The following is a 27524-nucleotide window of genomic DNA, read 5'->3' on the forward strand; positions in this document are numbered from 1 at the left end:
AAGATCCCACATGCCACGGAGCAACTAAGCCCGTGTGCCACAACTGCTCAGCCCACATGCCACAACTACTGAAGCCTGCAGGACTAGAGCCTGTGCTCCGCAACAAGAGAAGCCACCGCAGTGAGAAATCCGAGCACTGCAAGGAAGAGTAGCCCCCGCTCACCGCAACTAGAGAAAGCCCGCGCGCAGCAACAAAGTGAAGACCCAATGCAGCCAAATAAATAAATAAATAAAAATTTAAAAGAAAATCAACCAGAGCACCTTTAGCATAACACTTTATTCCAAAATGCCAGGCATGAAAAGTTTCCCAAAGAGCATTCTCACTCAGGGAAGGAGGCTGAGTGGGGCAGTATTTTTCATGAGAATTTAAGAGGAGGGATCAGCAGAAGTTCACCTAGATTGGGGAATACCGTTGCCCCTTGATATCCGCGGGGAATTCGATCCAGGACTGCCCCATCCCCCGTCCCCTACCCCCGCATCCCGAAGATACCAAAATCCTGCGATGCTCACCTTCCTTATGTAAAATGGCTTAGTACACTTAGCCCTCCACATCCGCAGATACAGAGGGCTGAATGTCATCAAAGACAGTTCTTGGAAATAGGAGGGAATTGTTCTTAAGGATGAGGAGCCATTGTCTGTGATGATACCAAGAGGGTGGGAAGGAACAGTTAGGGGCTGACGTCACTTGGAAGAGAGGTAGAGAGGAACAGCTAATGGGGACAAGGACATGCAAGGGCCACACTGGAAAATTCTTTTAGTGTCTCTTGCAGGGACCAAATACAAACCCAGGTCTTCTGACTCCTGGTCAGAGATCTTTCCACTTCTCGTAGATGCCCCAACCTTCTCCACTTTGGTAGGTGATTGAGAAAGAACTGTGAGTATCCTGGACCCAACCATGGAAGGAGAGGTTGCGATAAGTAGACATGGACAGCAAAGGCAAAAAATTGGAAGATTTTACACTTGTGTCCTAAGGATGTGATTTATCTTCAGCTGGACTGGGGCCTGCAGGAGTTGAGTCCTATGTATTGCTGGCCTGCAGCTGCAAGTGAAGGGAATTCTGCTACTGGAGACTGAGAAAACTCAAGGACCTCCGCGCTAAGGAGTTCCATTTCCTGATGGTTTGGCTCCGGAAATGCCCCTGTATCAGTAATTGTTTGGCTCTTAATGAAACTCTTCTGAGCGTGAATCTCAGATTTTTCAGCTGCCTCCCTGGGTGGCTAGGCCTGTGGCCCATTGGACCTCTCTCCCCAAGAGGCAATGGGGCCCAGTGCCCAGGCTGCTCAGAGACCGGGTATATCAGAGCTTTCATTTTTCCTTGCTGTGCCTTTAAGAGCTGCAGGAATGCAAAGAGTCTGGAGGAGGGGTGGGGTCTCCCAAAGGGATTTCCGGGGAAAAGGATCCCGGGAATCTGGGCCAGAAACTAAACTGAGAGTCCAACTCTGAGAAGCTGGGGGTGGTGTGTGTGTTGGGTCAGGCCTGTGATTGGACTGCAGAGTTCTCTAGGGAGGAAGAAAACAAAAGTAAAAAGGAAAGAGCTGGGGAGAGGGGAGAGGCCCACCCCGCCCCCCATCCCACCCCTATGCGCACTCACCCAGGCTTGGAAGAGGGGACAACCACTAGCCTGCAGAGGGTCCGTGTGTGTCAAAGGTGATAGCGACAGATGCTGGACCCAGGGAGACCTCTACCCCAAGTCGGCCTGCACGGCCTCCGGAGACTGACTTGCCAACAGCTGGACTTGATCACCAGCTTGCTAAGCAAGATCACGCATCTGAGGGAGTAACTAGCAGACTTTGCTGTCTGGCTGTTTTTGGAGAATTTTTCTCAGCAGCGGCTAGAAAGCAGGAGACCACCCCCTGGACCCTTGAGCCTTCTTCGAGAAGCAACAGCAGAAGAGATTCCCACCCTGGGTGGTTTGCAGGACCATGCTGGCTCTTAGGCGAGCTTCTGCTTTCAGCGTTCTGATCCTCACAGCCTTTCTGCCCCTGCCGCAGTTCGCCCAGGACCCGGCCATGGTGCACTACATCTATCAGCGCTTTCAAGTCTTGGAGGTAGGTGGCATCTGTGCCCCTGATCTGGGGAACCTGCCTCCCGGAAGTCACTTTATCTTACCCACGCTTCGCTACCTACTGTGATGCATTTTTCCGGAGAGTGAATGATAAATAGATTGCTAAATGTACACTTAGTATTTTTCATAGTCTAGTGGTTTCTCCCAGACCTTGAGCAGGGCTTTCCGCTATCCTCTGGTATGGCAGGTTTTCCTCATCTGTAAAATGGGGACGATAATAGAATTTACCTCTTACGGCTATTCTGAAGATTTAATAAATTAATTCCTACTTAGAACATTGCCTGGCATGGTGGTAAATGTCTAAAATATTATTCAGTTGCTCAGTTTTTAAAATAGGAAAATTAAACATTTGCACGTTTTCTTCATGTTTTACTATATCAGGATGATCGCAGATTTTAGTTTTCTTTATGTCTTTTCATGGTGAGCCATTAGGTCACTGCAAAAAGTCATGATATTGGTGTCCTGAGAAGCTCGTAGCTTCTTTTGCTGAACTGGACTTGGTTTTAGAAATGAGCAGATTTCAGCAACGTTAAACAGAGAGAAAAGCGTTGGGGCCTCTTTTTCTCCAAGTGTTGCAGCTGCCACTTCATTAAACTTTGCAAAACCCAACATTTTTGCCGCAGGGACAGACTCCCAGGGCCAAATGTAACCCTCCGCAGTAACCTCTGACACACCCTGGCCATGACATTGGCTGTTTCGTACTTCATGCCTTGCTTTTGTACAAGTTAACTTTTGATAAATTATTTATCTCCTCTCAAAGACACGCTTATCTCCAATTTTCTATTTTTTCCTGAAAACTCTTCAAGTCCAAACTATTTGGTTACAGTCAGGGTAAAACAGCTCCTCAGAGCAGGCTGCACACGTTTCCTAACGTCCGGCGGACTGAGGCCAGGAAGCCATGGATGAAATGTTCCCAGGCCAGTGGCCTCTTGCTGCTGCCTCATTTGCTCTCTCCTCAGACACCTCCTGCCCAGTCTCACCTCCTTAAATGTGCCAGAATTACTCTCAACCGTGGTCCCTCTTCATTTACCACCAACCTGCCTTGGGGGTCAGCGCCAGTCACATCCCTGCAAGCTTTCCCAATACTCGAATCTGTCTGCAGACAAGGGTATCGAGTATAGACTGATACTTTCATAGCTATGAATGTGGATTTAAGAAGATAGGGATATGATGTATATAGGTCTTCCCGCCCCGATCGTGGTAACCTGGGCGGGAAGTTGAGTCCCCAGGTGCTCCACCAGGCCAAGGCAGACACGTAGCAGCAAAGTGAAGCCATTTCCACACTGAGGGATTTGTGTCAGAGGGGTAAGGAAAAAGAGGAAAGATTTAGACAGTTTCTCTCTCCTCCCTCTTTCCCTCTCACCCTTCCTGTTTCTCTCTCCCTCTCTATTTCTGTCTCTCTCTCCCTCCTTCCTTCCCTCCCTTCCTCTCACACACTCTCTCTCCCCCCACCTTTCTCTCTCTCTTTCATTCATCAATGAACAGTCTTATATCCTGCTGTTTGGAGTATATATTAATATAGTTACAACTTTTGTGGAGAGCATTTTGGTGAACCGCCAAATGGTCTTTAAGTCTACATGCTGTTTGACCCAGCAACCCCTCCCATTTCCATCCTTCATTCACTTATCTTTCATTCAGCAAGTATTTATTGAGTACGACTGTGTGCCAGGCCCTGTGCAGGTGCTGGGGATGGAGCTCACATCTGGAAAGGTATCCTCAGAAAATAACCAGAGAAATACACAAATATGTAAAGACAAAGATTTTGTTTGAATGGCAGAACGTTGAAAACTACGTAAGTGTCCATTAAAAAGAGTCTAATGGAATAAATAATGGGATGTCAATTCAGTGGAATTGTGTCATTAAAATTATGGTATAGATATATATTAATTGGTATTGAAATATGTTCACAATATATCAGCAAGCTAAAAATATGTTATAAAACATACATGTGGCGAAATCACATTAAAAATATGTTTATATATGTATGACTACATGCATGGGAAAACTTTTAAAGATTTGTACACTAAAGTGTCAATAGTCCTTTGAATTAAGGAACTGTGGGTGATTTTTATTTCCCCCCCATTTGACTATCTGTACTTTAAAAGTCTTTTTCCTGTGAACGAGAGCTGTTGATATTACTTGGGCAAGTTAAATAACTGGCAGTAATTTGGGAATTTATTTTCTGACTGAAGCAAGGACTGCAGAAATGTACCCAAGCAACGAGAGAATACATTGAAGATTTCCGAGAGTTCTCGAAAAACATATCCGTTATGCTGGGACGCTGTCAGACGTACACAAGTGAGTACAAGAGTGCGGTCCATAACCTGGCCCTGAGAGTCGAACGTGCCCAGCGGGAGATCGACTACCTGGAGTACCTGCGGGAGGCTGAGGTGTGCACAGAGTCAGAGGACAAGATGCTGACAGAAAAGCAAGTCCAAGGAGCTGAGGAGGAGAAAAGGATCCGGACACTGCTGAATGCAAGTAAGAGAACTGCGTCTTTTATTACCCCTTCTGGGGACTTTCACGCTCGGAGACAGCTCCCACACAGGTAGGGGGTCTGACCCAGTAAGAACTGGACATGTGCTCTTGTGAGCATGTGCTGGGAGAGAAACCTTATCGGGACACAGGTGTCCAAAGGAAAATCCATTCTCAGAAAGCAGCTTTCCCTTTCCCAGAGAGTTCCTAAAGCCCCCGTAGAAGATCAGGGCTATCGTGTTAGAAGCCAGCCTAGGAAGGGCATCTCGAGATAGACCTTGGGTTGATAGAGGTGTGTGGTCCCCTGCCACAAAGAGTGGCAGGTTGGTGGATTCTCCCAGTGCCCTGGGAGTAGGGAGAGGCTGCAAATGTGCCCAGAAACATCGTGAAATTGGACAAGGCAACAGCCAACCCTCAGGGCCAGGAACTACAGTGAATTATTATTGTGTATTCTGTTGGGATGATGATATGTTCAAGGTATTTGTCTCCAAACTTGGGATCCATCAGAATCACTTCCAGGCCATTAAGAATAATGGTTAGAAGCTCAAATGATAACAGCAAGTATTAAGCAACAAAAACATAAATGAGAAGGAAAATTTCCATTTCATTAAAACAATGAGGGAGACAAGTCCCCCACCTCAGAGGCTGTATTCTGACATGGTTTCATTGCAAATAGGAAAACTTTATTTATATGCTAATTATGCCTGCCCCAAATGTAAGAAATTTCATCAGGTAAATAAGACATAAGCTGAATGCCGTTATTGGGCTAAGGGTTTCACGTATCTTTTCTTTTTCTTTCTTTTTTTTTTTTAATTTATTTATCTTTGGCTGCATTCGGTCCTCATTGCTGCGCAGGCTTTCTCTAATTGCGGCAAGCGGCGGGTGGGGGGTGGGGGGCCACCCCTCGTTGCGGAGCGCGGGCTTCTCATTGTAGTGGCATCTCCCTTTGCGGAGCACGGGCTCTGGGCATGTGGGCCCCAGTATTCGTGGCATGCGGGCTCCAGAGCGCAGGCTCAGTAGTTGTGGCGCACGGGCCCACTTGCTCGGCGACATGTGGGACCTTCCCGGAGCAGGGATCGAACCCATATCCCCTGCATTGGCAGGTGGATTCCCAACAACTGTGCCACCAGAGAAGCCCCTCATATATCTTTTCAATGTAATCCTTGTAAAAACTCCATGGGTCTTCCAAAATGAGGTGACATTTGATCTGACTTTTGAACAAAGAAGTTAGAGAACGATGAGCAGAGGGCGCGTTAAGTGAGGGTGCAGCAGGTCAAAGGCAAGTAACACTTCCACGTGTAGATCTGCAGTGATGGCTGAGTGGAAGCTGCGTGGGGCAGGTGAGTGCAGGGAAGCAAGGCTGAAGGGTTCAGTAGCACCCAGATAATGAAAGACCTTGCGTGCTAGGCTAAGGGGGTTGAACGTGACTGAAGAAACTGTTGAGAACCATTGAACGATTTTAAGCAGGGGCATGACATGCAGGAAGAGGACGAGACTAGAGAGAGAACACTAATCAGGGAAATACTGCAAAAAATTGGTCAATAAGTGATGGTGTCTGCATGAAGTGTCAGGGAGATGGAGAAGGACAGACGGATTTCAGAGTCACTGAGAATTGGAATACACGTGGCTTTGTGACAGATAATTGAATGTGAAAAATGAGTGAGAGGGTTGAGTCCACGATGCTTCCTGGGTCTTTGGCCTAGGCCATCGGGTGGTTGGTCTGAAGTACGCTGCGAAAGGTAACCCAAGAGGCGTTGTGGAGCACTTACTACTTGACTGTTTCTGTTGTTTTTTTCGGAGCGCTTATTACTCTGAGATCTTCTAGTTCATTTATTTGCTTGATGCTCATTTTCTGCCTCCTCTTCTCGAGTGTCAGCTCTATGAGAGCCTGGATCCTGCCTTTCATGTTCGATGCTGCAACCCAGTGCCTAGAATAGTGTCTATGTTCAATAAATACTTGTTGGTGAATAACTAAGGGGACGAATGAATGAATGGATAGAGGGATTGTTAGCACAGACAGAGGGGTTATTAGGTTTTGGCAGAAAAGAGAATATCTTATCTCTGAGTCAGAAGACAGAGAAGAGGGTCCCTTATCTATATTATGAAGCACTTGGTCAAGTTGGTCAAGTGAGTGGTCCTTTCTGGCCCTGTCTTGAGATGAACCTCCTCCTTCTGAGAGGGAGCAGCTGGGGGTAAGCATGGGACGAGGGACTGGGGAAAAGGGCAAGGATGAGCCAGTGGAAAAGGAACAGCTCCCTAAAAAGCTGATGGGGAGGATTGGGTGATAAATGTAGCCTGAGCTAGAATGTGCTCTCCCAGGGGTGAGGAAGGACCCCAAGCCTGGACGATGGTGCTGGCTTGGATCTCTGAGACACTCTAAGCCCCTCAGACCTTGAGGTTGCCCACTTCCACTCCAGCTAGAGCTCAGCAGAGGTCCTGAGTCTGGACTTTCTGCTATTTCAACCCTTGTCCTCTGCCTCATCTCTCAGACCCTGGAGGCCTAAAATATTCCCTCTCCCAGCTCCATGGTGAGTGAAAACTCTTTCGACTTTTCAGAGATGGCTGCTTCCATGCCTGTTGCCTCGGGAGCCCTCTTTTTTGTTGTTGTTTTTTGTTTTTTGCGGTACGCGGGCCTCTCACTGTTGTGGCCTCTCCCGTTGCGGAGCACAGGCTCCGGACGCGCAGGCTCAGCGGCCATGGCTCACGGGCCGAGCCACTCCACGGCATCTTCCCGGACCGGGGCACGAACCCGTGTCCCCTGCATCGGCAGGCGGACTCTCAACCACTGCGCCACCAGGGAATCCCAGGAGCCCTCTTTTGATGATTTGTCAGTTTATGATTCAACAAGCACTTTTTGCCTCGACTCCTGGATGGGCCCTGTGCTCACAGCAGGGACAGAGGAAGCAGTGGAACATGTCTGCATCCTGCAACTGGCTTTCTTACAGCTTCTCTGGCCTCTGGTTTTGCCTCCTCCTGCTGTGTGCTGTCTCGTAGGCCTTCCCACAACACACGTGGATGTAGAATGTGTTCGCCGTTTGGCACCAATTATCAACAGCCACAAAAAACCCCTTCAAATCTCAGCCTTTTATATGAGGAAGACCCTTCAGAAAGTGGCCTGAGCTGATCTCCATCTCCTCCCATAATTTACCCACATGCAGGAGCAATTAAAACAGATAAACAAACAAATATATATATATATGTACATATATTTTTCTACCCACCTTTTATGTCTCAAAAATTCTGTGGATTCTCTGTAAACACTTCTGCCCACCTCCCCAGCTCTCCCCTCCCGCCCCACCAGACAGATTGGCCCCTAATGCACCTGGAGCACCTCACTCAATCTTCCAAGGCAGCACTAACTCTCAACCACACATATCTGTGTGTGTTTGACTCCTCAGCCTGACCGTGAATATACTGACGTCTTCATTCCTGTACTCAGAGAGCCGGGGTCAGGGCAAAACCATCTTTGATGGCAGAGACCCCTCAGAGCTTGGTTAGGGAAAGACAGACCTGCAAACAATCACAACTGCGTGATTAGTGCCCTCTGACCTATTATTTCCAGAAGTTCTGTGCCCAAGGATGGACTTTGGAATGCCAGTGTATCCCCCTTCCACGCACTGTTTTGTATTTTACATACTGTGCCCATCCCCCGTGGTTTCGGCCATGTATCTTAGTAACTATGGCTGTATTAGTTATTCTAATACTGTGTAACAAATCACCGCGGCTCTAGCAGTTTAAAATAATATACATGTATTATCTTAGAGTTTCTTTGGGTTCAGGCATCCAGGCACAGCTTAGCTGGATGCTTCGTTCAACAGTCTCGTGAGGGTACAATCAAGGTGTTGGCTGGGCTCCCTTCTCACCTGGAGCTCAGGGTCCTCTTTCAAGTTCATTGATGTTGGCGGAATTCACCTTCCTGTGGTTGTAGGGCGGAGGCCTCAGCTTCCAGAAGCCGCTCCTCTTCACAGGCAGCTCGCAATGTGGCTACTGCTCCCTCGGGGCCAGGAGGAGAGCACCTCTCTTTGGGATGTGCTCAGTCTCTCTTTTAAGAGTTTGTATCTGATTGAGGTCAAGCCCACCCATAATCATCTTCCTTTTGATTAACTCGAAATCAACTGACTTTGGACCTTAATTATATCTACAAAATCTCTTTAGCTTTGTCTCATGATGTAACCTAGTCAAGGAAGGCAATCATATTCACAATCATATTGAGTGAGGCTGCAGCCCTCACTCAAGGGGAGGGGAGTATGTAGGGCATGACCATGGGGGTGGGAACCTTAGAATTCTGCCCATCCCAGCCAGTGCTGTTACCTGTACCCACCTTCTTCCCACAAGGCTCCCATCTTCCTATCTTCTAACCTTGGTTGCTGGGACTGTGCTGGCTGTGAAACTTTCACTAGAATCCTTAGGCCTCAAGTCAGCATCCTTGTGTGGGCAAATATGGGATTATGGGCTAGGGAGGGTCGCCAGAGGTCACATCAAGTGTTTCATTCATACATACGTGCCATCTTAGAGAGTGTTTTCAGAAAACCTAGAGAGAGAAGATAACATAACTTCCTTGGAAAATTCAACATTGTGTCTTAGGAGATTTCCAGAAAATTCTAACATCAGTCTAAATGGTTCTCGTTTATTCTAGGAATATTTATTGGGCAACTACAAAGGGCCAGATACTGGGGATAATAAATACGGTAGAGTTGCTCTGTAATTAAGCCATTTCCTGTAGAGCTGTTCTCAAGTCTTCAGCCTTTATTGAGAGATGATCCACAAATGATGTTCACGTGAGGACCGCAATTCCAGGGATGTTTGGGCTAAGGTAAAATTCTTAGAATCTTAACTCTAACACATATAGACTCTCTCTCCTCCTTTCTCTCTCTCTCTCTCTCTCTCTCTCTCTCTTTCTCTGTCTCTCATGCACACAATTTAGAATGCAGTGACTGAAAGATATTTGAATACAATCTAACTTATATTTTAAACTCATTCCAAGTCTTTGGTACTATAACTGTTATAAGTAAAAAGAAATTTTGCATTGCACTTGGCGACTTGTGGCAAAGCACCACTGGCTCAGATACCCAGATTGAGAATTTATCCAACTAACAGTCTTTGGCAGATTCCACAGGCTGTATTCATGGATGGATCAGAAGAGTGTTAACCTCTTCTTAACTTGTAAATAGCTTGTAAAGAAAAATTCTCAAGGCAGTCAGAATAAGACATTATAGCATTATTTTACTTCCTGTTTTAGTCCCGCTCCTTTATTTGCAAGAGTGCATGCAAATTACCTCCAGTAACCCTCTCCCTGCTGAAGTAAATAACTCATATCCTTTGTTAGATCATGTTTTAGAGGAGAAAGTCTATTGCTGCAAATTCAAATGCCTCTGGGGTCCATTCAGGTATAAATGTGTGTGCCTCATACTGAAAGCCATTAAAAACCAAACAAAATAAAAAATAAAAACAGGGCTTCCCTGGTGGCACAGTGGTTGGGAGTCTGCCTGCCGATGCAGGGGACACGGGTTTGTGCCCCGGTCCGGGAGGATCCCACATGCCGCGGAGCGGCTGGGCCCGTGAGCCATGGCTGCTGAGCCTGCGCGTCTGGAGCCTATGCTCTGCAACGGGAGAGGCCACGGCAGTGAGAGGCCTGCATACCGCAAAAATTAAATTAAATTAAATTAAATTAAATTAAATTAAATTAAAATTAAAAAAAAACAAACTAGCATAAAACCCACTAGAAGCCAAATAAAACATATTTGTGAGCCAACTCTCAAGGTCCATTAGTTTGCGATGAGTGGAACAAAACATTAAGAGATGTATAACTCTAAATTGCAACAGAGGTATCTCCCACAAAGGAGGGCATTGAGGGTACACACAGGTGTGAGCGCAGGAGGGTATGAGAGTACTTGTGTGCGCACACACATACACACGCAGAGAAGTTACTGCATTCGCAGAGCAGCAGTGCCAAAGGTATATGTACAGCTTATCCTATGCTGCCTCTGGGACAGTGCCATAGGTCACTGTGCTGGGTTCAGAAAGGCCAACAGACATAGGGCCGTGGTCTATGAGGATACCTCCAGGACCATCACTACAGGTATTAATAGAAGATCCCAAAATTGTTTTAGCGGATGTCTTTGGCTCCAGGTGTAGTGAACCTCCCCATTCATTCTCTCTCTGACTCATTCATTTGTTCATTCATTCAACAAATCTCTAGCTGAATTCCATATATATGTTGGCACTGTGCCAGGCATTAAAGATGGAACATTGAATAGGATAACATTCTTGTCCTCAAAAAGCTTACAGCCAAGTGGGGAAACCTCCAAACAAACACAGAATAGCAGGTAGTGTGATGCCTGTTCTGATGGAGGGTGTCACAGAAGCACAGGGGCAGGCATTTGGTAATTAAGTAAGGTCAAGGTTGCCATGGAGATGGGGATGGGGGAGACCGTGGAATCTGGAATGTGACCCTCAAGCCAAGTTTTAATGTTGGAAAAGAACTAATTACATGGAGAACAGAGTAAAGGGCACTTCAAGCAAATGACCAGCATGCGGATGTACAAAGGCCTAATCAGGCTTAGGGTTCAGTAGACCCAGGTGTAGGGAGGAGTGGAGAGGAGATGAAAGAACCAGAAAAGACCTAAGCTCCTTTGTGCTGAGCCTCTTCGCTTTCTAGCTGTGGGGAATGAAAGTAATATGAATAACCGTAGCTAATAGTTATTGAGCGCTTATTATGTACCGGGTAATCTTCAAGTATTTTCTATGTCTTGTTGGATTATATCAGCTAATTCTCACAACAAACCTATGTGACGGGTATTATAATTAACCCCCATTTTATAGATGTGGAAATCAGGGCACTGAGTGAATAAGTCATCTGTCCAAGGTCTCACTGCTAACTGACGCCAGAGGAGGGTTCAAACCAAGGCAGGCCGACTCCTACATATACTAACCTTTCCCATCGTGCTGTTTTGCGTAATAGTGGTACGCAGGGGAGTGTCCGGGCTCGGACAGAGGTTTTGAGGAAGATCATCTGGCTCCAGTGTTCAGAATGGACTGGCAGTGGGGGAGTTTGAGTGCTCATAGCAGGGAGAGCCGGGGCCAGGCCGGCCATCTGCAGGGCTGTCACAGAGGCCCTCAGGTAGCAGCCCTCGGCTCTGAGACTAAATACCTGCGCCCAGAGGCATTATTATTGTGGGACATGCATGAAGACCATGTGAGGCCTCTTAGTTGTTATTTGATGATGATTCCTACTCACAAACAGATTGCTTTAAATCATTCTTTCAAATCCTGTCCAAGAAACATCAGTTCCCCGCCTCTCTCCAACCCTTGGTTTTTAATTCCCTGCCTTTTCTTCATTTATTTTTAAATAATGAACTTCCTCTGCTTTCCCCCACTATTCTCTCAGTTAACAGAAGAGTCCCACACACACTCTCCTGTGCTAGAAATCTCAGGAGCATCCCTTTGGCCCTCATCTGATAAGTTGCTCAATAGATTCTTCCTTCTGAATGTCTCTCAAGTTTATTCTTTCCATCTACACTGCTCTCTCATCATCTCCAGTCTCGATGACTGCAGAAGACTCCTAACCGATCTTCCTTTTCCAGGGTTTCATCCTGTATTGCCACCAGGGTTATCTTGATAAAATTACTGCATCAGTGCTTATCATCTTGGATGGCAGCCACAACCTACAGGGTAAAGCAAACCCCATAAAATAACGTAAAGAAAGCCCTTTACAACTGACCCCAACCTAGCTTTCTTCAAATAATGTGTTTTGTTATTCTCTGAAAGTAATACCTGCTGATTAAATAAAAACCATGAATATTGTACATACTATATCTATTGTATTTACTGTTATTGTAAAAGTAGATAGCAAGCCATATGAACAATTTTTTTTAAGTTTTCTTTAAGTTCTTTTTTTTTTATTGAAGTATAGTTGATTTACAGTGTTTCAGGTGTACAGCAAAGTGATTCAGATATATATCTGAAAATACATATATATATACTTTTTCAGATTCTTTTCCATTATAGGTTATTATGAGATATTGAATATAGTTCCCTGTGCTATACAGTAGGTCCTTGTTGTTTATCTATTTTATATATAGTCGTGTGTACCTGTTAATCCCAAATTCCAAATTTATTCCTCCCCCCCTTTCCCCTTTGGTAACTGTAAGTTTTGAACACAGCAACTTTTAGCATTTCTCAACTTAGTCTTGTGCCACTACTGCCAGTTCCCATTCACCTGATGCTCTATGCTGTGTTGAATCTGCTATTCTGAAAACATAAAATATACTCCATGCATCTCTGCACTATTCATGCTGTGTTCCCCAAGTCTAACACAGTGCCTGGAACAGAGTAGGGATCAGTACTTTCTGACCTTGAGGAGTAGTTTCTTGGAAAGTGGAAGCAACTGTTTGCCAGGAATTCCATTACGCCTCTTGTATCTGATATGGTATCCAATGCCCATGACAACTCTGCTAGGTAGATAGTATTAGGACTTCTTTTCAGATGATGAAACTGTGTCTCAGAGTTTCATGTAGCCCGATCTTCCTCCCACTTTCCTGCTACGCTGAAGAGTAAGCATCACCTGCTAGACACACTAGATTCATCTCAGTCTCCCTATCTTGCTCATGGTTCCCTTACCCGGACCCCACACGAGGTGTCTGCCACAAGAATGCTGCATGACAAGCCACTTTGAAAGTTAGTGGGTTCAAACAATCATTGACTATTTCTCAGGAGTCCACAGGGCAGCTGGGAGTTCTGTTGGCCTGGACCAGGCTTAGCTATTCTCGGCAGGGCTCCCTAGTGCATCTACAGTTAGTGACACGTTGCCCAGGAGATGGCTGGTGGAGGATGGCCTCCGTTGCAATGGCTTTATTCTTCTCCACATGGCATCTGATCTTGCAGGAGGCAAACCTGGGCTTGTTCTTGTGGTGGAGGCAGATGTCTGAGGGAGAGGGCACAAGCACACCAAGGTCTGGTCACTTTGACCACGTTCTTTTGGCCAAAGCAAGTTCAAGTCTGGCTCTGGAGCCCATCCTTCCCTAGAACCTCTAGTAGCATCCATCTGAGGCTTTTGGTGTTGCTGCTTCTGGAAAGAGGCAGCAATCAAGATGTGTTTTTAGGGACTTCCCTGGCGGTCCAGTGGTTAAGACTCTGCCTTCCAATGCAGGGGGCGTGGGCTTGATCCCTGTTCAGGGAACTGAGATCCCACATGCCGTGTGGTGTGGCAAAGAAAAAAAAAAAAAAGAAAAGGATGGGATTTGAAATATGCAAATCTCTATAGGAAAGCAGTGGATTAGTGGGGCATTAGTGTGATTGATGGTTTTGAGGGGAGACCAAAGAACCAGTGAGAGGGCTGCTGCAGAGTTCAGGATGAGGTGAGCAGCTGCTATACCCACACACGTTGAGAAAGGATAGAGAGAACGGTGGGATTGATTGCACGGGAAGAATGCATGGCGACACGCAAAATGATTCTGTTTTCTAACCAGGCACATGGGAGAATGGTAATACCACACCTAGACATTGAGAACATTTCCATCCTTTTTAGTTTGGGTAAGAATATTACAGGAAAAAATTAACCTAATATGCAAAAAACAAAACCCAGCTTAGTCTTTAAATAAAAGTTAAATAAAAGCAAGAAGTTCATAATTATAAACCTGGAATGCTTAAGATGTTGCAACAGTTAGATAAATAATGCTAAACAGAGGCTGTTTGATCAGAAGTTCCCTGGAGGACTGCCCAGTTCCGTACTTCACTTTACATGAGTATTTACCAGCCTGGATCCTCTAGGACCACAGCTCTCAAACTTTTATCTCAGGAACCCTTTACTTTTAAAAGATTATTCAGGACCCCAAAGAATTTTTGTTGATGTATAACAAAATTATAATTTTGTTATAATTATACAAATCATAATTTTGTATAATTATGTCATAATTAAAATAGAGAAATAGTAATATGTGCCGGAGGCTATTCTAGGACAGGATGTCCAGCAGTGAATATAACACATTGGATAAAGCCCTGCCGTCATAGGGCTTACATTCTATTGAGGGGAGTCAAACAATTAATACGTTAGCAAGGAAATTTATAATATGTCAGAAAGAAGATAAATACTGTGGAAGAAAAACAAGTAAGATGAGGTTATGGAAAGCTGTCCTCTTCTGAAAGGACACATCCTGGCTATGAACTCCAACTATAGGTAATTCCAGTGGAAGCAGTGGACTCGCGTCTACTCACAGGTCTTCCCAGCTTCCACGCACTCCATGCTGTTGAGCAGCACCCAGCCATGCAAGTCAACAGCCATGTTTTCTTTCTCACGCTCTGCTGCTAATCACTAATAAAGGGAAGCTGGCCAGGCTCTGTACTGGGTGCCATGAAATACTTTTAGTGTTGGGAACCTAGAAAGACCTTTGAGGTGGATTCACTAAAGAGTTCTGTGCGACTCACCAAAACATGTGGAGCGCGTATCGTATGCCAGGCCCTGTTTAAGCACTCACCCTGGGTTCTCAGCCCGTCTGCAAAGCCAAATCCTCCCATGGCTCACTGAGTACCCTTCATATAAGCTGGTCTTCCTGCCTTCCTGCTATCCAACCCCCCAGGCATTCAGACAGTGAAATGGCACCTGCTAATGTCCACACATACTTCTTGTTATTTGAATCTATTTGATTTCCAAGTTGGCCTAGCGTGAGTTGGGGTAGCAACTGACTAATACTGCATTATCTGAATCGAATGGATTCCTGAGTTTGAACAGTAAGCGTTTGAATAGTGAGGGAGATGTGTACTGTGTCCCAGGCACTGTGGATAAAAAGACAAGGCACAGCTTCTGTCTTAAGTGCTTGCAAGGAAGCAAAGTGAATGGGCGATTCCAGTTCAGCCCGAAAACTGCCCCAGAAGAGGGCTGCACAGAATGCTTCAGGTACACAAGGAGCAACTAGCTGCTATGCAAGAGTCAGAGACTTGTTTTGAAGGACAAGAGATGTATCCTAAGTTAGTGAAGATGAGCTAAGGAAAAGTAGGGGCAAAGTTTAAAACTTGTGAGAGGCCATGGCAAGTTCAGTGACTAGTAACTAGTCCATTGTGGTGGGCAAATGACAAAAGAGGTCAGATGAAGGACCTTGGGTACCATGCTGACATATCAGAAATATATCCTGTGAGGGGCTTCCCTGGTGGCGCAGTGGTTGAGAATCTGCCTGCCAATGCAGGGGACACGGGTTCGATCCCTGGTCCGGGAAGATCCCACATGCCGCGGAGCAACTAAGCCCATGCGCCACAACTACTGAGCCTGTGCTCTAGAGCCTGTGAGCCACAACTGCTGAGCCCGTGTGCCGCAACTACCGAAGCCCGTGCCCCTAGAGCCTGTGCTCCACAATGAGAGAAGACACCGCAATGAGAAGCCTGTGCACTGCAATGAAGAGTAGACCCTGCTCACCTCAACTAGAGAAAGCCCGCACGCAGCAACGAAGACCCAGCACAGCCAAAAATAAATAAATAAAATAAATAAATTTATTAAATAAAAAAAAAGAAATATATCCCGTGGGCAAAAAGCATAAATGCCCCTAGTTTCCAGAACACTTAAGTCCACATTGACAATTTTATTGTAATAGCTTGAAGCTTCATAATTGACTACTCGTCTGAGAGCAGTCATCTTTGACATCCCCACGTACCTGTCACTTCAGAGGTATTGACAAATGTTTATTAACATGAATACAATTCAGATGATTGAAGAAATCAAGATTTATAACGGAGAATTTCAAGAAGCAGTCAAAATATGCATGGCTTTACAGAAATTCTCTTCTTTTCAGTGAATTCATCACTTTTCTTCCCAGTTAAATCTGACCTTCCTTCCCTGTTGCTGTCTCATGCATTCTATCACCCCCAACTGTTGTAGGAAAATGGGGCGTGAGAGGATGGTCACATCTGAGGTCTTGGGCAAGTCCATGGGACAGGCCGCCAAGTGAGGTTCCTTGGCTTCACACAGGGAAGAATTCACGAGTGAGCCATAGTAAAGTGAAAGCAGATGTATTGAGAAATACACATTCCATAGGCAGAATGTGGTCTGTCTCAGAAGGTGAGTGCAGCCCCGAAATATGGGGTGGTTAGTTTTTACAGGCTGGGTAATTTCATAGGCTAATGAATGAGGGGATTTTTCCAATTATTTTGGGGAATGTTTGGAGATTTCCAGGAATTGGGCCATCACCCACCTTTTGGTCTTTTATGGTCGGCCTCAGAACTGTCATGGTGCCTGTGGGTGTCATTTAACATATGCTCATGTAGTACAATGAGCGTATAATGGGGCTCAAGGCCTACTGGACGTTGAATCTTCTGCCATCTTGGGCCTAGTTGGGTCTAACCAGTTTTTGTTGTATCCTCAGTGTCATACTTTTAAAGGTTGTGCCCTCCCCCCTTCCCTTCTGTCTCAAAACCTTGAGTCTGGTTTATCACTCCACTCCCACAACTGAATCAGTTACCTGACCTCTCTTTTTCTGTTTTTTGAGTCTATGCCCATTTTTTCATTCCCATCACCATTTAGATTTTTCTCGTCTGGATTGTACTTACAGACTCTCCACCTGTCTCCCTCTATCCCCTCTCCCCCGCCTCTCCCCCGCCCCCCGTTCATTCTCTACTAATATGCAGACCACTGTTTTTAAAACATAACTCTGATTGAGTCATTCCCCTATGGAGGGACGAGTCTCAGCAAGTCTGGAGAGTAATCCTATTAAATAAGGGGGAAAATATTTAAAAGATTCAAATAAATGATATTTATATATGAATTCACTCTGAGGCCTTGGGCCAAATTCTATCCTAATTGCTTGTCTGCAAGTCTGCCTAAGGGCTAAACCACAGATTTTCATTCTCTGGTTTGCACAATGTCAGTGTCTCTGTTAAATAATTTGCATCTTGGCTGGACTCAAAAGTTTTCAATTTGTTTCCTATCCTTCCTCAACCTTTTACTCCTGTTAATTATCTCCTCTCAAGAGAAGCACAGCAGGGAGTTTTAACTTACCCTTTTACTCAGACACTGTGAGTATATTTTCCCCAAATTCCAAAAGAGGAGGAATTTATAAAAATTACAGAATATCCACCTGAATAAACTATACGACATCCAGGCTAAACCCCTCGTTCTGCAGCTGGAAAAGCTAAGGCTTGATTGACAAGGAACTTTCAGGGAGTCACAGAGGGAGGCAGAGATGGAGCTCGGACCACTCAGGTCTCTGACTCCCAGTCCCAGGTTCTGGCTACAAAGGGATAGGAGAAGCGGGACCTCACGGGGTTGGAAATTCTGTGTTCCCCCCCGGACTGTGTTTCCCTGATCGAAACCATCTAACACTCTTGTTTTGCTATTTCTTCAAGGATTCTGCATTAGAAAAGAGGAGTAGAAGGAGAAAGAAGAATGTTTGTATTAATTTCTCCTGTATTTTAAATGAACATTTTCTCACTGATGAGACATTGAATGCCTTGTTCTTAGCCATAGTTTCTCGTAGCTGGGCTGCAAGCCTGCTAACTTTCTTCCCAGGAGGATGGGCAGCCTGAGAGCTTCCCAATCAGGACAGATATCTTAGCACCCTGTGAACAGGCCCCAGGGAGTCCATTATCCTCATCGCTCCCTCTCTAGGCACACCCAGGCTCACCCCTTCCCACCATGTGCACACACCCATCCACCATGTTCCTGGGGCTGGCTGGGGGTGTCCTGGATGGCCCTGCCTTCCAGCTCAGATGAGCTCAGAGGCCCTCTTAGCTAGATGATCTATCCAGGTAACTTATCCAAACTTTTTTTTTTTTAAAACTTGGAAAATGGAGATTAAAATATCTACCACTTAGGCTTATTATAAGACGTAGATAAATTAATGCAAATAAGTACCTATCACAGTACCAAGCATATTATATATATTTGTAGGTATTTATTCATTTCTTGAGATTTTGGGCTTGTTCCTCAATAGGGAACAGCTTCTGAGCTTCTCTTGTGGCCCTTGGGACCCCCACTCTTTCCCATTAAATGTATCTGTGATCACATACAAGCTTAAATCCTTGTTCATTCATCCTCTGTGATCACCAGAGTATGTGGGAAGAGCAGAGCATTCACATGAGACAGATTCGGCTGGTGAGACTGAGAAAAGGCATACCGAGCCCTAGCAGAGACGGATCTTGGTAAGCAGGGCAGTCCACTCTTCTCTTTTCTGCACCACGGCCCATAGCCCCCAAAGCTCAGCATGGAGGGGGATCCTTCTGTGAGCTGCTCCTGAAATGCAGATGAGGGACCTTGAGTGCCATGCTGAGATATTTGAAACTTATTCTAGGGTTCCCAGCTGGCCCAGGCTCCTCTGCCTTTCCTAGGGGTTTGGCTTCTTTAACCCAGGCCAACCAGAATGAAGTTGACCCAGAGGCCACAGGGAAGCAATCCCCCAGTCTGGCAAAGCGGGTCAGTAGGGTAACACAGTGGCAAATGATGGCCGAGAGATTTCCATAATGATGTCAAAAACTCGGCCGCTGTACACTGGTGCCGAGTCAAATCTTGGGGACAGAGTTCTGGGTGAAGTAGAAAAGAATAGGTTTATTGCTTTGCCAGGCGAAGAGGACATGGTGGACTCATGCCCTGAAAAACTGTGCGTCTTAACGCGAGGAGTTTTATAGCAGTGGTTCAAGGGTGGGGTTGCTGACAAGGATCAGGGTGTGTGCAGGGCCTGCACTCCTTTAATCTGGCCTCAGGTGGTCTCCCGATGAGCTTCTCAAGGTTATCAAACTGTGACCTTCTCTTGAATGAAGAATGTAACATCTTCCATTTGTTGGGGGTTTCAGTTCTGCAGAAGAGCTCAAAGATACTGTTATGTGTATCCCTTCAGGTGGAACCAGGACCCTGCCCCGAGGCTGCACTATTGTTTCTTGACTGCTCCTCCCTTGTCTCTGAGTCCCCTCCCTTCCCTGATTAGCAGCTGTTCGAGTCTGGCCTTTGGAACTCAGGGAAGGTCATGGAGGCTGGAGTCTATTCCCTACAAACAAGAAACGGGGGACACAGAAAGACTTCCGTGCCCAGGAGCCCCACAGGGTCCTGCTCATTTCAATAGCTTGCCCCAAAGTCTGACCCTGGCCATGCTGTGGGCCAGGCAAAGCCTCTGGGAGCAACCACTGATGACATGACTGCTGAAAGGACTGATTTCCCAGGACTTGGCTCTCCCCAACCCCACTCCTGCCCTATGTTTCCTTGGTAACAATGTTGTGCCACATCTTTAAATGAAATAATGCATTTGAAAGTATCATAAAAGCTTTAAGGCGCTTTACAAATTATTATTACTTAAGACAGCTCTGTGGTCAGAACTCTGGATGTGCAGCACCAGTTAAACCCTAGAAAAACATCTGCTTGAATGAACCTATTTTCCTTATTAATTCAATAGATATTTATTGAACCACAGAGCTCTCAGTAAGGCAGTAGAGTACAACAGTAAACAGGAAGACAAAGGCCCTGCTTTTGTGGAGCTTATAGTCTAATGGGGGAGAAGGACAATACACTAGTAAGTAAAACAGATAACATAATTACAGAACATGGTAAGTGATATAAAGAAAATAAGAGAGATGCTGCAGTAGATCATTTTAAATGTAGATACAGTGGTCGCAGGTAGTCTCTTAAGGAGATAAGATTGAAACTGAGCTTTGAAGGACAAGTAGGAGTAGACCATGGGAGCATCAAGGAAGAGAACACTCCAGGCAGAAAGAATTGCAAGTGCAAGAGTCCTGAGGCAGAAGCAAACTTGACAGCTCCCAGAACAGCAAGAAAGCCAATGTAATCAGTGCACAGTGAGGCAAGATTGTGGGGCAGGGTTGGGGAGAAAGTGGAGGATCAAGTCCCAGAGACAGGGAGGGGCCAAACGAGGTAGGCGCTTTAAACCAAATTAGGATTTTATTCCAAGAGTGGTGGGAAAAAAGGGTTAGCAGGTTGGTCACATAATTCATGTTTTTAAACAGATCACTCCTACTGCTTTGTGGAGAACATTCTATAGCAAAGCAAGAGTAAAATCAGAGAGACAAATTAGGGACTATTGTAGTAGTCCAGGCAAAAGGTGAGGGTTCACGGCGTGCAGGGGAAGAGGAGGCAGAGGGAGTGGGAAGAGGAGGATATATAAATATACTGAGCATTTTAATTTAAGTATAACGTCATAAGTTAAAGGTAAGTTTACTGCCAGAACTTGCTAGTGTGGGGAGATGGAAGGAAATGAATCAAGAATGACTACTAGAGAAGAAATTTGATTGATGGTTCTTGCTCAAAATGGGAAGAAGAGGGAGGAAGTTTGGGGGATAAAAGCAAGAGTTCTGCTTTGGACAGGTGAAGTTTGAAGATAGCCAATGAGGAACACTGACTAGATGAACGAGTTTGGGGCTAAGTAGACATCCAGATAGGATGTCATTCCAGGTACAAGTTTGGATTTCATCCTTATTCAGAACTTACATGCTCTTCAGAGCCATGGGAAAGAATGAAGTGAGCTGGAAAGTGATCGTAGATAGAGAAATGAAAAGGTCTGAGGATAGAACACTTAAAGATGGATGGTGGTAAGGAAGCAGCCATGAATTCCAAGATTAAAACAATCCTGAACAATAGGACAAACAAAAGCAGGGGTGTTCCAGAATCACGAGGAGAAAGAGTTTCAGGGAGAGGTAGCAATCAAGTAACCAAAGCTTACTGGGAAGTTGATTAGGATGAAGACTGGGAACTGACCCTTAGATTTTACAGCATGGTGGTTGTTGGCGACCTTGGCAAAAACTGATCCAGTGGAGTGGGGCAGGGGAACTTAGAGTTGTGGAGAGCTGGAGCTGATTAGAGTGGCTTAAGGGATAATTGGAGGTGAGAAACCTCCTCTCTCAAGGAGTTTTGTTATAAAGTGGAATAGAAAAATGGGGCCACACTGGATTCTAGCATGATCTTACAGCCTGCTTGTTTACAGAGGGGAACGATCCAGTTGGGAGGAAGAGACTATTGAGCAGGAGAGGGCGAGATAATTTCTGGTGCTGAGTCCTTGACTCGGTGAGAGGGATGAGATCCACTGCAAAAGTAAAGAGAGCAGGAGGGACGCAGGGAGTATGGGATTGGGCGCAACTGGTTAATAGATTGGGTGGTTGGAAACTCATTCATTCAGCAAATACTGGCCTGCTGTGTGCCAGATGCTATCCTAGGGGCAAGACATACAGCAGTGAATGAAACAGATAAGGCAAAGCTCATGCCCTTGTGGAGTTTATACTCTATTGAGGGGAGTTGAGCCATAAATATGTTAACAGATGAATTTATAATATGTCAGATAGAAGGTAAGCGCTATGGAGAACAGTGAGCTAGGGTAAAGGGGATATGGAGAGCTGGAGGACGGGCCACCATTTTTAATAGGGTGGTCAGAGAAGACCTTTATGATCAGGAGAAGACATTTGGGAGCAGATCTAAAGGGAGCGAGGGAGGAAGTCTAGTAGATATCTTCAGGAAGATGGTTCCGAGCAGAGGGAACAAAATGTGCCAAATTCCTGAGGCAGGAACGTGCTTGGCATAATTTGAGGAACCGCAGGGAGACCAGTGTAGCTGCACAAAATGATCAAAGTAGGGGAGTTGCAGGAGACAAGGCAGGGAAGCAGTGGGCAGGCAGTCCCAGATGGCCCGGAAGGCAGAGATGTGAGCTTTACTCTGAGTCAGATGGGAAGTCCCTGGTGAGTTTTGAACTCATGTGACATGATCTGACTTAATTTTTCAAAGATGCTTCGGCTGCTGTGAGGAATGGCCTCTGGGGTCAAGGATAGAAGTTTGGCCACCACGTAGAAGGCTATTGCAGTAATCCACACCAGCGATGATGTTGTTCTCCTGTTGCTTCTGTTTTCTCAGTGAAATCAGAGGCAAGATCTGCCTAGGCGAGTGAGGAGGGTATGAGGGACCCTTGAGGAGAGAAGAGAAGCTGTGATCATTGTGGGTGGTGAATTGATTAAGGAACTGTGGTAGGATTGCTACCCAAACAGCTGGCAGTCACAAGCAGTTTGCCAAATGCTTACTGACCTCAACCTCTGGGACTTCTCTGGCTGTGCATGTTTATTTGTTTGTTTGTTTTAATCGAAGTATAATTGATTTACAGTGTTGTGCCAGTCTCTGCTGTAAAGCAAAGTGACTCAGTTTTACCCATATATACATTCTTTATTTAATATTCTTTTCCATTATGGTTTATCCCAGGAGACTGGCTATAGTTCCCTGTGCTATGGCTGTGCATCCTTCTTCCTCGTGTCCACTTTCTCTCCCATCATCCTGCTTCTTGTCCTCTGACTCTAGTCGGCCTCCAGTTGGCCTGGAGAACCCATGCATTTATTAAGAACAAAATGACAACCCACTGGCCCTTCTAGCTTCTGATATCAAAGGTTTTAGAAGGATTTGAGGGAGACTCTCAGCGTGCTCAGTTCTTCTTGAGAGACTGTTATACACCCGACTATCACTCCACCACCTTACCCTACAGCAGTCAGTGAGGGAAGCCCAGAGAGTTCCCATGCTTTTATTAAGACTCTGCTCTCCTACCTGTGTTACAGATTTGAGGGAGAAACACAAGGTTCTTCATGCTTCTGGTAAGGCCACCACTCCCTGCCTCTGTGACACTGCTCACCACTGCTCACTGCCCTGTCTAACAGGGCAGCCCCAACAAGCAGCTCATAATTAAAACTGATGACCCACTTTTCCTAAAATGATGAGCAGCTCTCATCTCATCTTGACCCACATCCCTCTTTAACTTGGTCACCATGACAATCCCAAGATTCTAAGGTCTTCTTGAAGATAGCGTATGTAAGGACCATGTGGAAATGGCTTATACCACTTCTGTCTACATCCTGTTAGACAGGATATAGGTCAACGGGTGCAGCTTACATACAAAGGAGACTGCTAACGTGTGACTAAGGAAGAGGAAAATGAAACGGCATTTGATGAACACAGACATTGTCTCTGTGGTGACACAAAGATCAAGGGGGAAGACATTTTCTCCCCCCTTGATCTTTACTGATCAACACTGCCATGCTACAGAAAGGTCAGGTAAGATACGGAGATAAAAGATCTGAGTTTTCAGTTAGGAAGTCCCTGGTCACATTTTAAAAGGTTGTTTCTGTGAAGTTATGGTGAAGTAAAAGAATGGGAGGTGAAGAAATGGATGCAGAGAGTATAAACTATCCTGTAGGAGAGTCTAGTTCTATAAAATTATAGAAAGGGTGAAGTAAGTAGAAAAGAGTGCCTAACTGTGGGAGAATTGATGTTTCCAAGCTAATAAAATAGTAGCGAAGGAGAAATCTGAGATAATAGAAAGGGGATCATTCATGGAGGAAATCTAGAAGAAGCCAGGAAAGGATGAGATGGGTGCAGATGGAAGTATTAGTCTTACACAGGAGGAATGACATGGCTTCTTTTAAGATGTGTGGGAGGGGGGCTTCCCTGGTGGTCCAGTGGTTAAGAATCCGCCTGCCAATGCAGGGGACACAGGTTCAAGCCCTGGTCCGGGAAGATCCCATATGCTGTGGAGCAACTAAGCCCGTGTGCCACAGCTACTGAGCCCGTGAGCCACAAGTACTGAGGCCCGTGTGCCACAACTACTGAAGCCCACGCACCTAGAGCCCGTGCTCCGCAACAAGAGAAGCCACCGCAATGAGAAGCCTGCACACCGCAACGAAAGAGTAGCTCCCACTCGTTGCAACTAGAGAAAGCCCGCGTGCAGCAGCAAAGACCCAAGGCAGCCAAAAATAAATTAAAAAAAAAAAAAAGATGTGTGGGAGGGTAGAAAGGGCAGGAGTTGAAGAAAAGTCTATAAGTGAGGAACAGGAAGTGGAGGGAGTTCACATCTAATGGTATTTATTTTTGCAAAGGAGTTATTATGAGGCACTGATGAGCTAGTTTTGGGGCAGGAGGCAGGATTTAAGATAGGTGCCATGTGGAAGATGGGCTGAGCACAGAGAGTATAGTACAGTAGTTAGGGCTCAGCTGAGGTTGGAGATCCCTTAGTGTAATGACACCAATATGCACCATTTTGAGTTTTTCTCCACCAACACACAACTCTCAAGGGCAGGCAGAACTTTGAACTGATCCAGGATCAGGGTCAAAGAAGGAAGGGTTTTTGTTTTTTGGGGTTTTTAAATTAATTAATTAGGCTGTGTTGGGTCTTAGTTGCAGCATGCAGGACCTCTGTTGTGGCATTGCTTGCAGCATGAGGGCTCTTTGTTGTGGCACGCCGGCTTCTCTCTAGTTGTGGCAGAGAGTGCGCAGGCTCTCTGGTTGTGGCACACGGGTTTAGTTGCCCCGCGGCATGTGGAATCTTAGTTCCCCGACTAGGGATCGACCCCGCGTCCCCTGCATTGGAAGGCGGATTCTTAACCACTGGACCACCAGGGAAGTCCCAAGGAAGGGTTTTTGCATGAAGCTGAGAGAGTAATAGTCTAAGTAGCTGTGAGGAGCTAGAAAAATGTAGGCCCCTTCTTTTTACTTCATCTTCTTCCACCTAGTTTAGACCTTTATCATCCTGTTTGGATTATAGAAATACCCTCCGAATTGGTTTCCCTGATTTTAGTCTCTTCTCCCTGTATCCATCGTACACATGGCTGCCAGCTTAATTAATCTTATAGAACAACCTTGACCATGTTTCAGTCGTGCTCAAAAACTTCAGTAGCTCCCTACCTCCCTACAGAATTAAATTCATGTTCCTTAGCTCCACCTTCAAGGTTCCAGGCACGGAGCTGGTTTCAATTTACTGCTTTGTTTTATGCATCTAGTTTTATACACAAAGTATTTGGCTGGTATTGGGTGAAACTCTATACTACTTAACTAACACTAATCTTGGAGGACTTTCCCCAGTGTGGTTTTGTTAACTGTTGGGAAAGTTTTTCCCGCCCATCTCAGAATGTCCTTCAAGGTGTCTTTCAAGGGCTAATTCAAATGCAGATTCTCTCCTGTGTCACATGATATGTCTCTTCTTTGTCCTCCTTTTTGAAAAAAATTCATTTTAAGCTTTATATTCTAGATAGTCATGTACCTGTTAAGCCAGGACCGTGCTTAATTTATCATTGCACCGCAGTCCATTGTAGCCCCAGCTCATAACACCTAGCTCAGTATCTTGCTTTTTGTAGGTATCCAAAGTCAGCTGACTAAAGGCACGCATGCATTCATCACTAAATGAGTGAAGGCATGAGTAGAACCCTTATAATGGTCTAGTAGGGTTAAGAACCAGAATCCTTCACTAGAAGGTCACCTCCTCAAGGTGTAGGGTTGATAGTATAATTTTTATCTTTAGTACTTAGCACTGTTCTGGGAGAGTACTGTAAGCTAAGTATACGGCAGATACCCAGTAACATCTTGGCAAACAGAATTGAATTAGGTCGTTCCATACCCTAGTCATTCTCAGTGTGTCAACCTCAAGCGCTCTAGAGAGTTAACAGGGCCTCTGACACAGCAAATAGTTGGTTATATCCTGATTTGATTATCGTGACTAATGCGCTTATAACTGGACGGCAGCTCGCTTCACAGAGACCCAATTATTCATTAAAGTCCTTGATTCATTGAATCCTACAATCAGTTATGATTGATCTCTGTGTGATCATTTTATTCTAGACACTGAAGGAAAAAAAAAGCAATCTGTGAGAAAAGCAGACCTCTTGCGTTTATAAAGTAACCTTCCCCTTTTCTCCTGTTTGGCCAGGCTGTGACAACATGCTGATGGGCATAAAGTCTCTGAAAATAGTGAAGAAGACAGTGGACACAGATGGCTCTTGGATGAAAGATGCTGTCAGAGACTCTCCAAAAGTGTATCTCTTAATTGGATCCAGAAACAACACTGTCTGGGAATTTGCCAGCATCCGGGCATTCATGGAAGACAGCACCAAGCCCGCCCCCCGGAAGCTGATCCTAACACATTCCTGGCAGGGGACAGGCCAAGTGATCTACAAAGGTTTCCTATTTTTTCACAGCCAAGGGACTCCCAATGAGATCATCAAATATAACCTGCAGAAGAGGACCGTGGAAGATCGGATGCTGCTCTCGGGAGGGGCAGGCAGAGCCCTGGCCTACCCGCGCTCCCCCTCGACTTACATTGACCTGGCTGTGGATGAGCACGGGCTCTGGGCCATCCACTCAGGGCCAAGCATCCACGGCCATTTGGTTCTCACGAAAATTGAGCCCGACACACTGGGAGTGGAACACTCATGGGACACTCCATGCAGAAGTCAGGATGCCGAAGCCTCCTTCCTCTTGTGTGGTGTCCTCTACGTGGTCTACAGCTCTGGTGGCCTCGGCCCGCATCACATCACTTGTGTCTATGATCCGCTGGGCGCTGTCATGGAGGAGGATCTGCCCAACGTGTTCTTCCCCAGGCGGTCGAGGAGTCACTCCATGATCCATTACAACCCTAGAGATAAGCAGCTCTATGCCTGGAATGATGGAAACCAGATCATTTACAAACTCCAGACAAAGAGAAAGCAGCCTCTGCAGTGATGCTTTGCAGCCACGAGGGAGAGCGCCGGGGATGCTGCTCTCCGGGAGACAGAAGCCACAGCCCCTTTGCAACACAGAATCCCTCTAATCGCACACAGGGATAGGGGCTGGAAGCGGGAATGCGCACGCGTCCTTTTCCAGATGGTACTGCCTTCAGTATCTTCCAAGAGCATAGATGAGAGTCTGTCATTCAGGAATTTTCAACAACTTCCATTACCCATCCAGACCTCCTGGAGCTCAAGGCCTTCCACATTCCGATCCAGTTTACTTCTAGCCTTTTCTTTTACTAGCATTTACTCTAACTCTCCCCGCCCCCGCCCCCCAGCCATTAGAAATGTAAGCCACCCCCTAATACTCCTGGCTTCTCTCCCCTCTGGTCTTTGCTCAAATCTCTTTCCTCTTTCACAAATGCCTACTGATATTCTTCCATTATTCACTGCCCAAATAAAGTACTATTTCTTATTGATGTTTAATCTCGGTTTCCCCTGGTTCTGCCCCTCCACCAAGCCAGGTGGATGTAATAATAAAGTGAAAACATTACCATTTGAA

General features: G+C 45.7%; 1 protein-coding gene across 1 annotated transcript; it reads left to right on the forward strand.

Moving 5' to 3' along the window:
* The first annotated feature begins 1461 nt into the window (after positions 1-1461).
* On the forward strand, positions 1462-27524 carry OLFML1 (olfactomedin like 1). The gene is made up of 3 exons (XM_082660933.1): positions 1462-2048; positions 4258-4546; positions 26185-27524. Exons 1-3 carry the CDS (start codon positions 1923-1925, stop codon positions 26973-26975), a joined length of 1206 nt encoding a protein of 401 aa, XP_082517059.1. The 5' UTR covers positions 1462-1922; the 3' UTR covers positions 26976-27524.

The sequence above is a fragment of the Grampus griseus genome, assembly GCF_964374135.1.
Source record: "Grampus griseus genome assembly, chromosome: 8".
Classification (NCBI taxonomy): Eukaryota; Metazoa; Chordata; class Mammalia; order Artiodactyla; family Delphinidae; genus Grampus; species Grampus griseus.

Excerpts from the sequence above, each read along its gene's own strand:
- OLFML1 (XM_082660933.1), top strand. The coding sequence starts at position 1,923 with ATGCTGGCTCTTAGGCGAGCTTCTGCTTTCAGCGTTCTGATCCTCACA. Across the intron at positions 2,049-4,257 it reads AGCGCTTTCAAGTCTTGGAG|CAAGGACTGCAGAAATGTAC; the intron begins GTAGGTGGCATC and ends TTCTGACTGAAG. Across the intron at positions 4,547-26,184 it reads CCGGACACTGCTGAATGCAA|GCTGTGACAACATGCTGATG; the intron begins GTAAGAGAACTG and ends CTGTTTGGCCAG.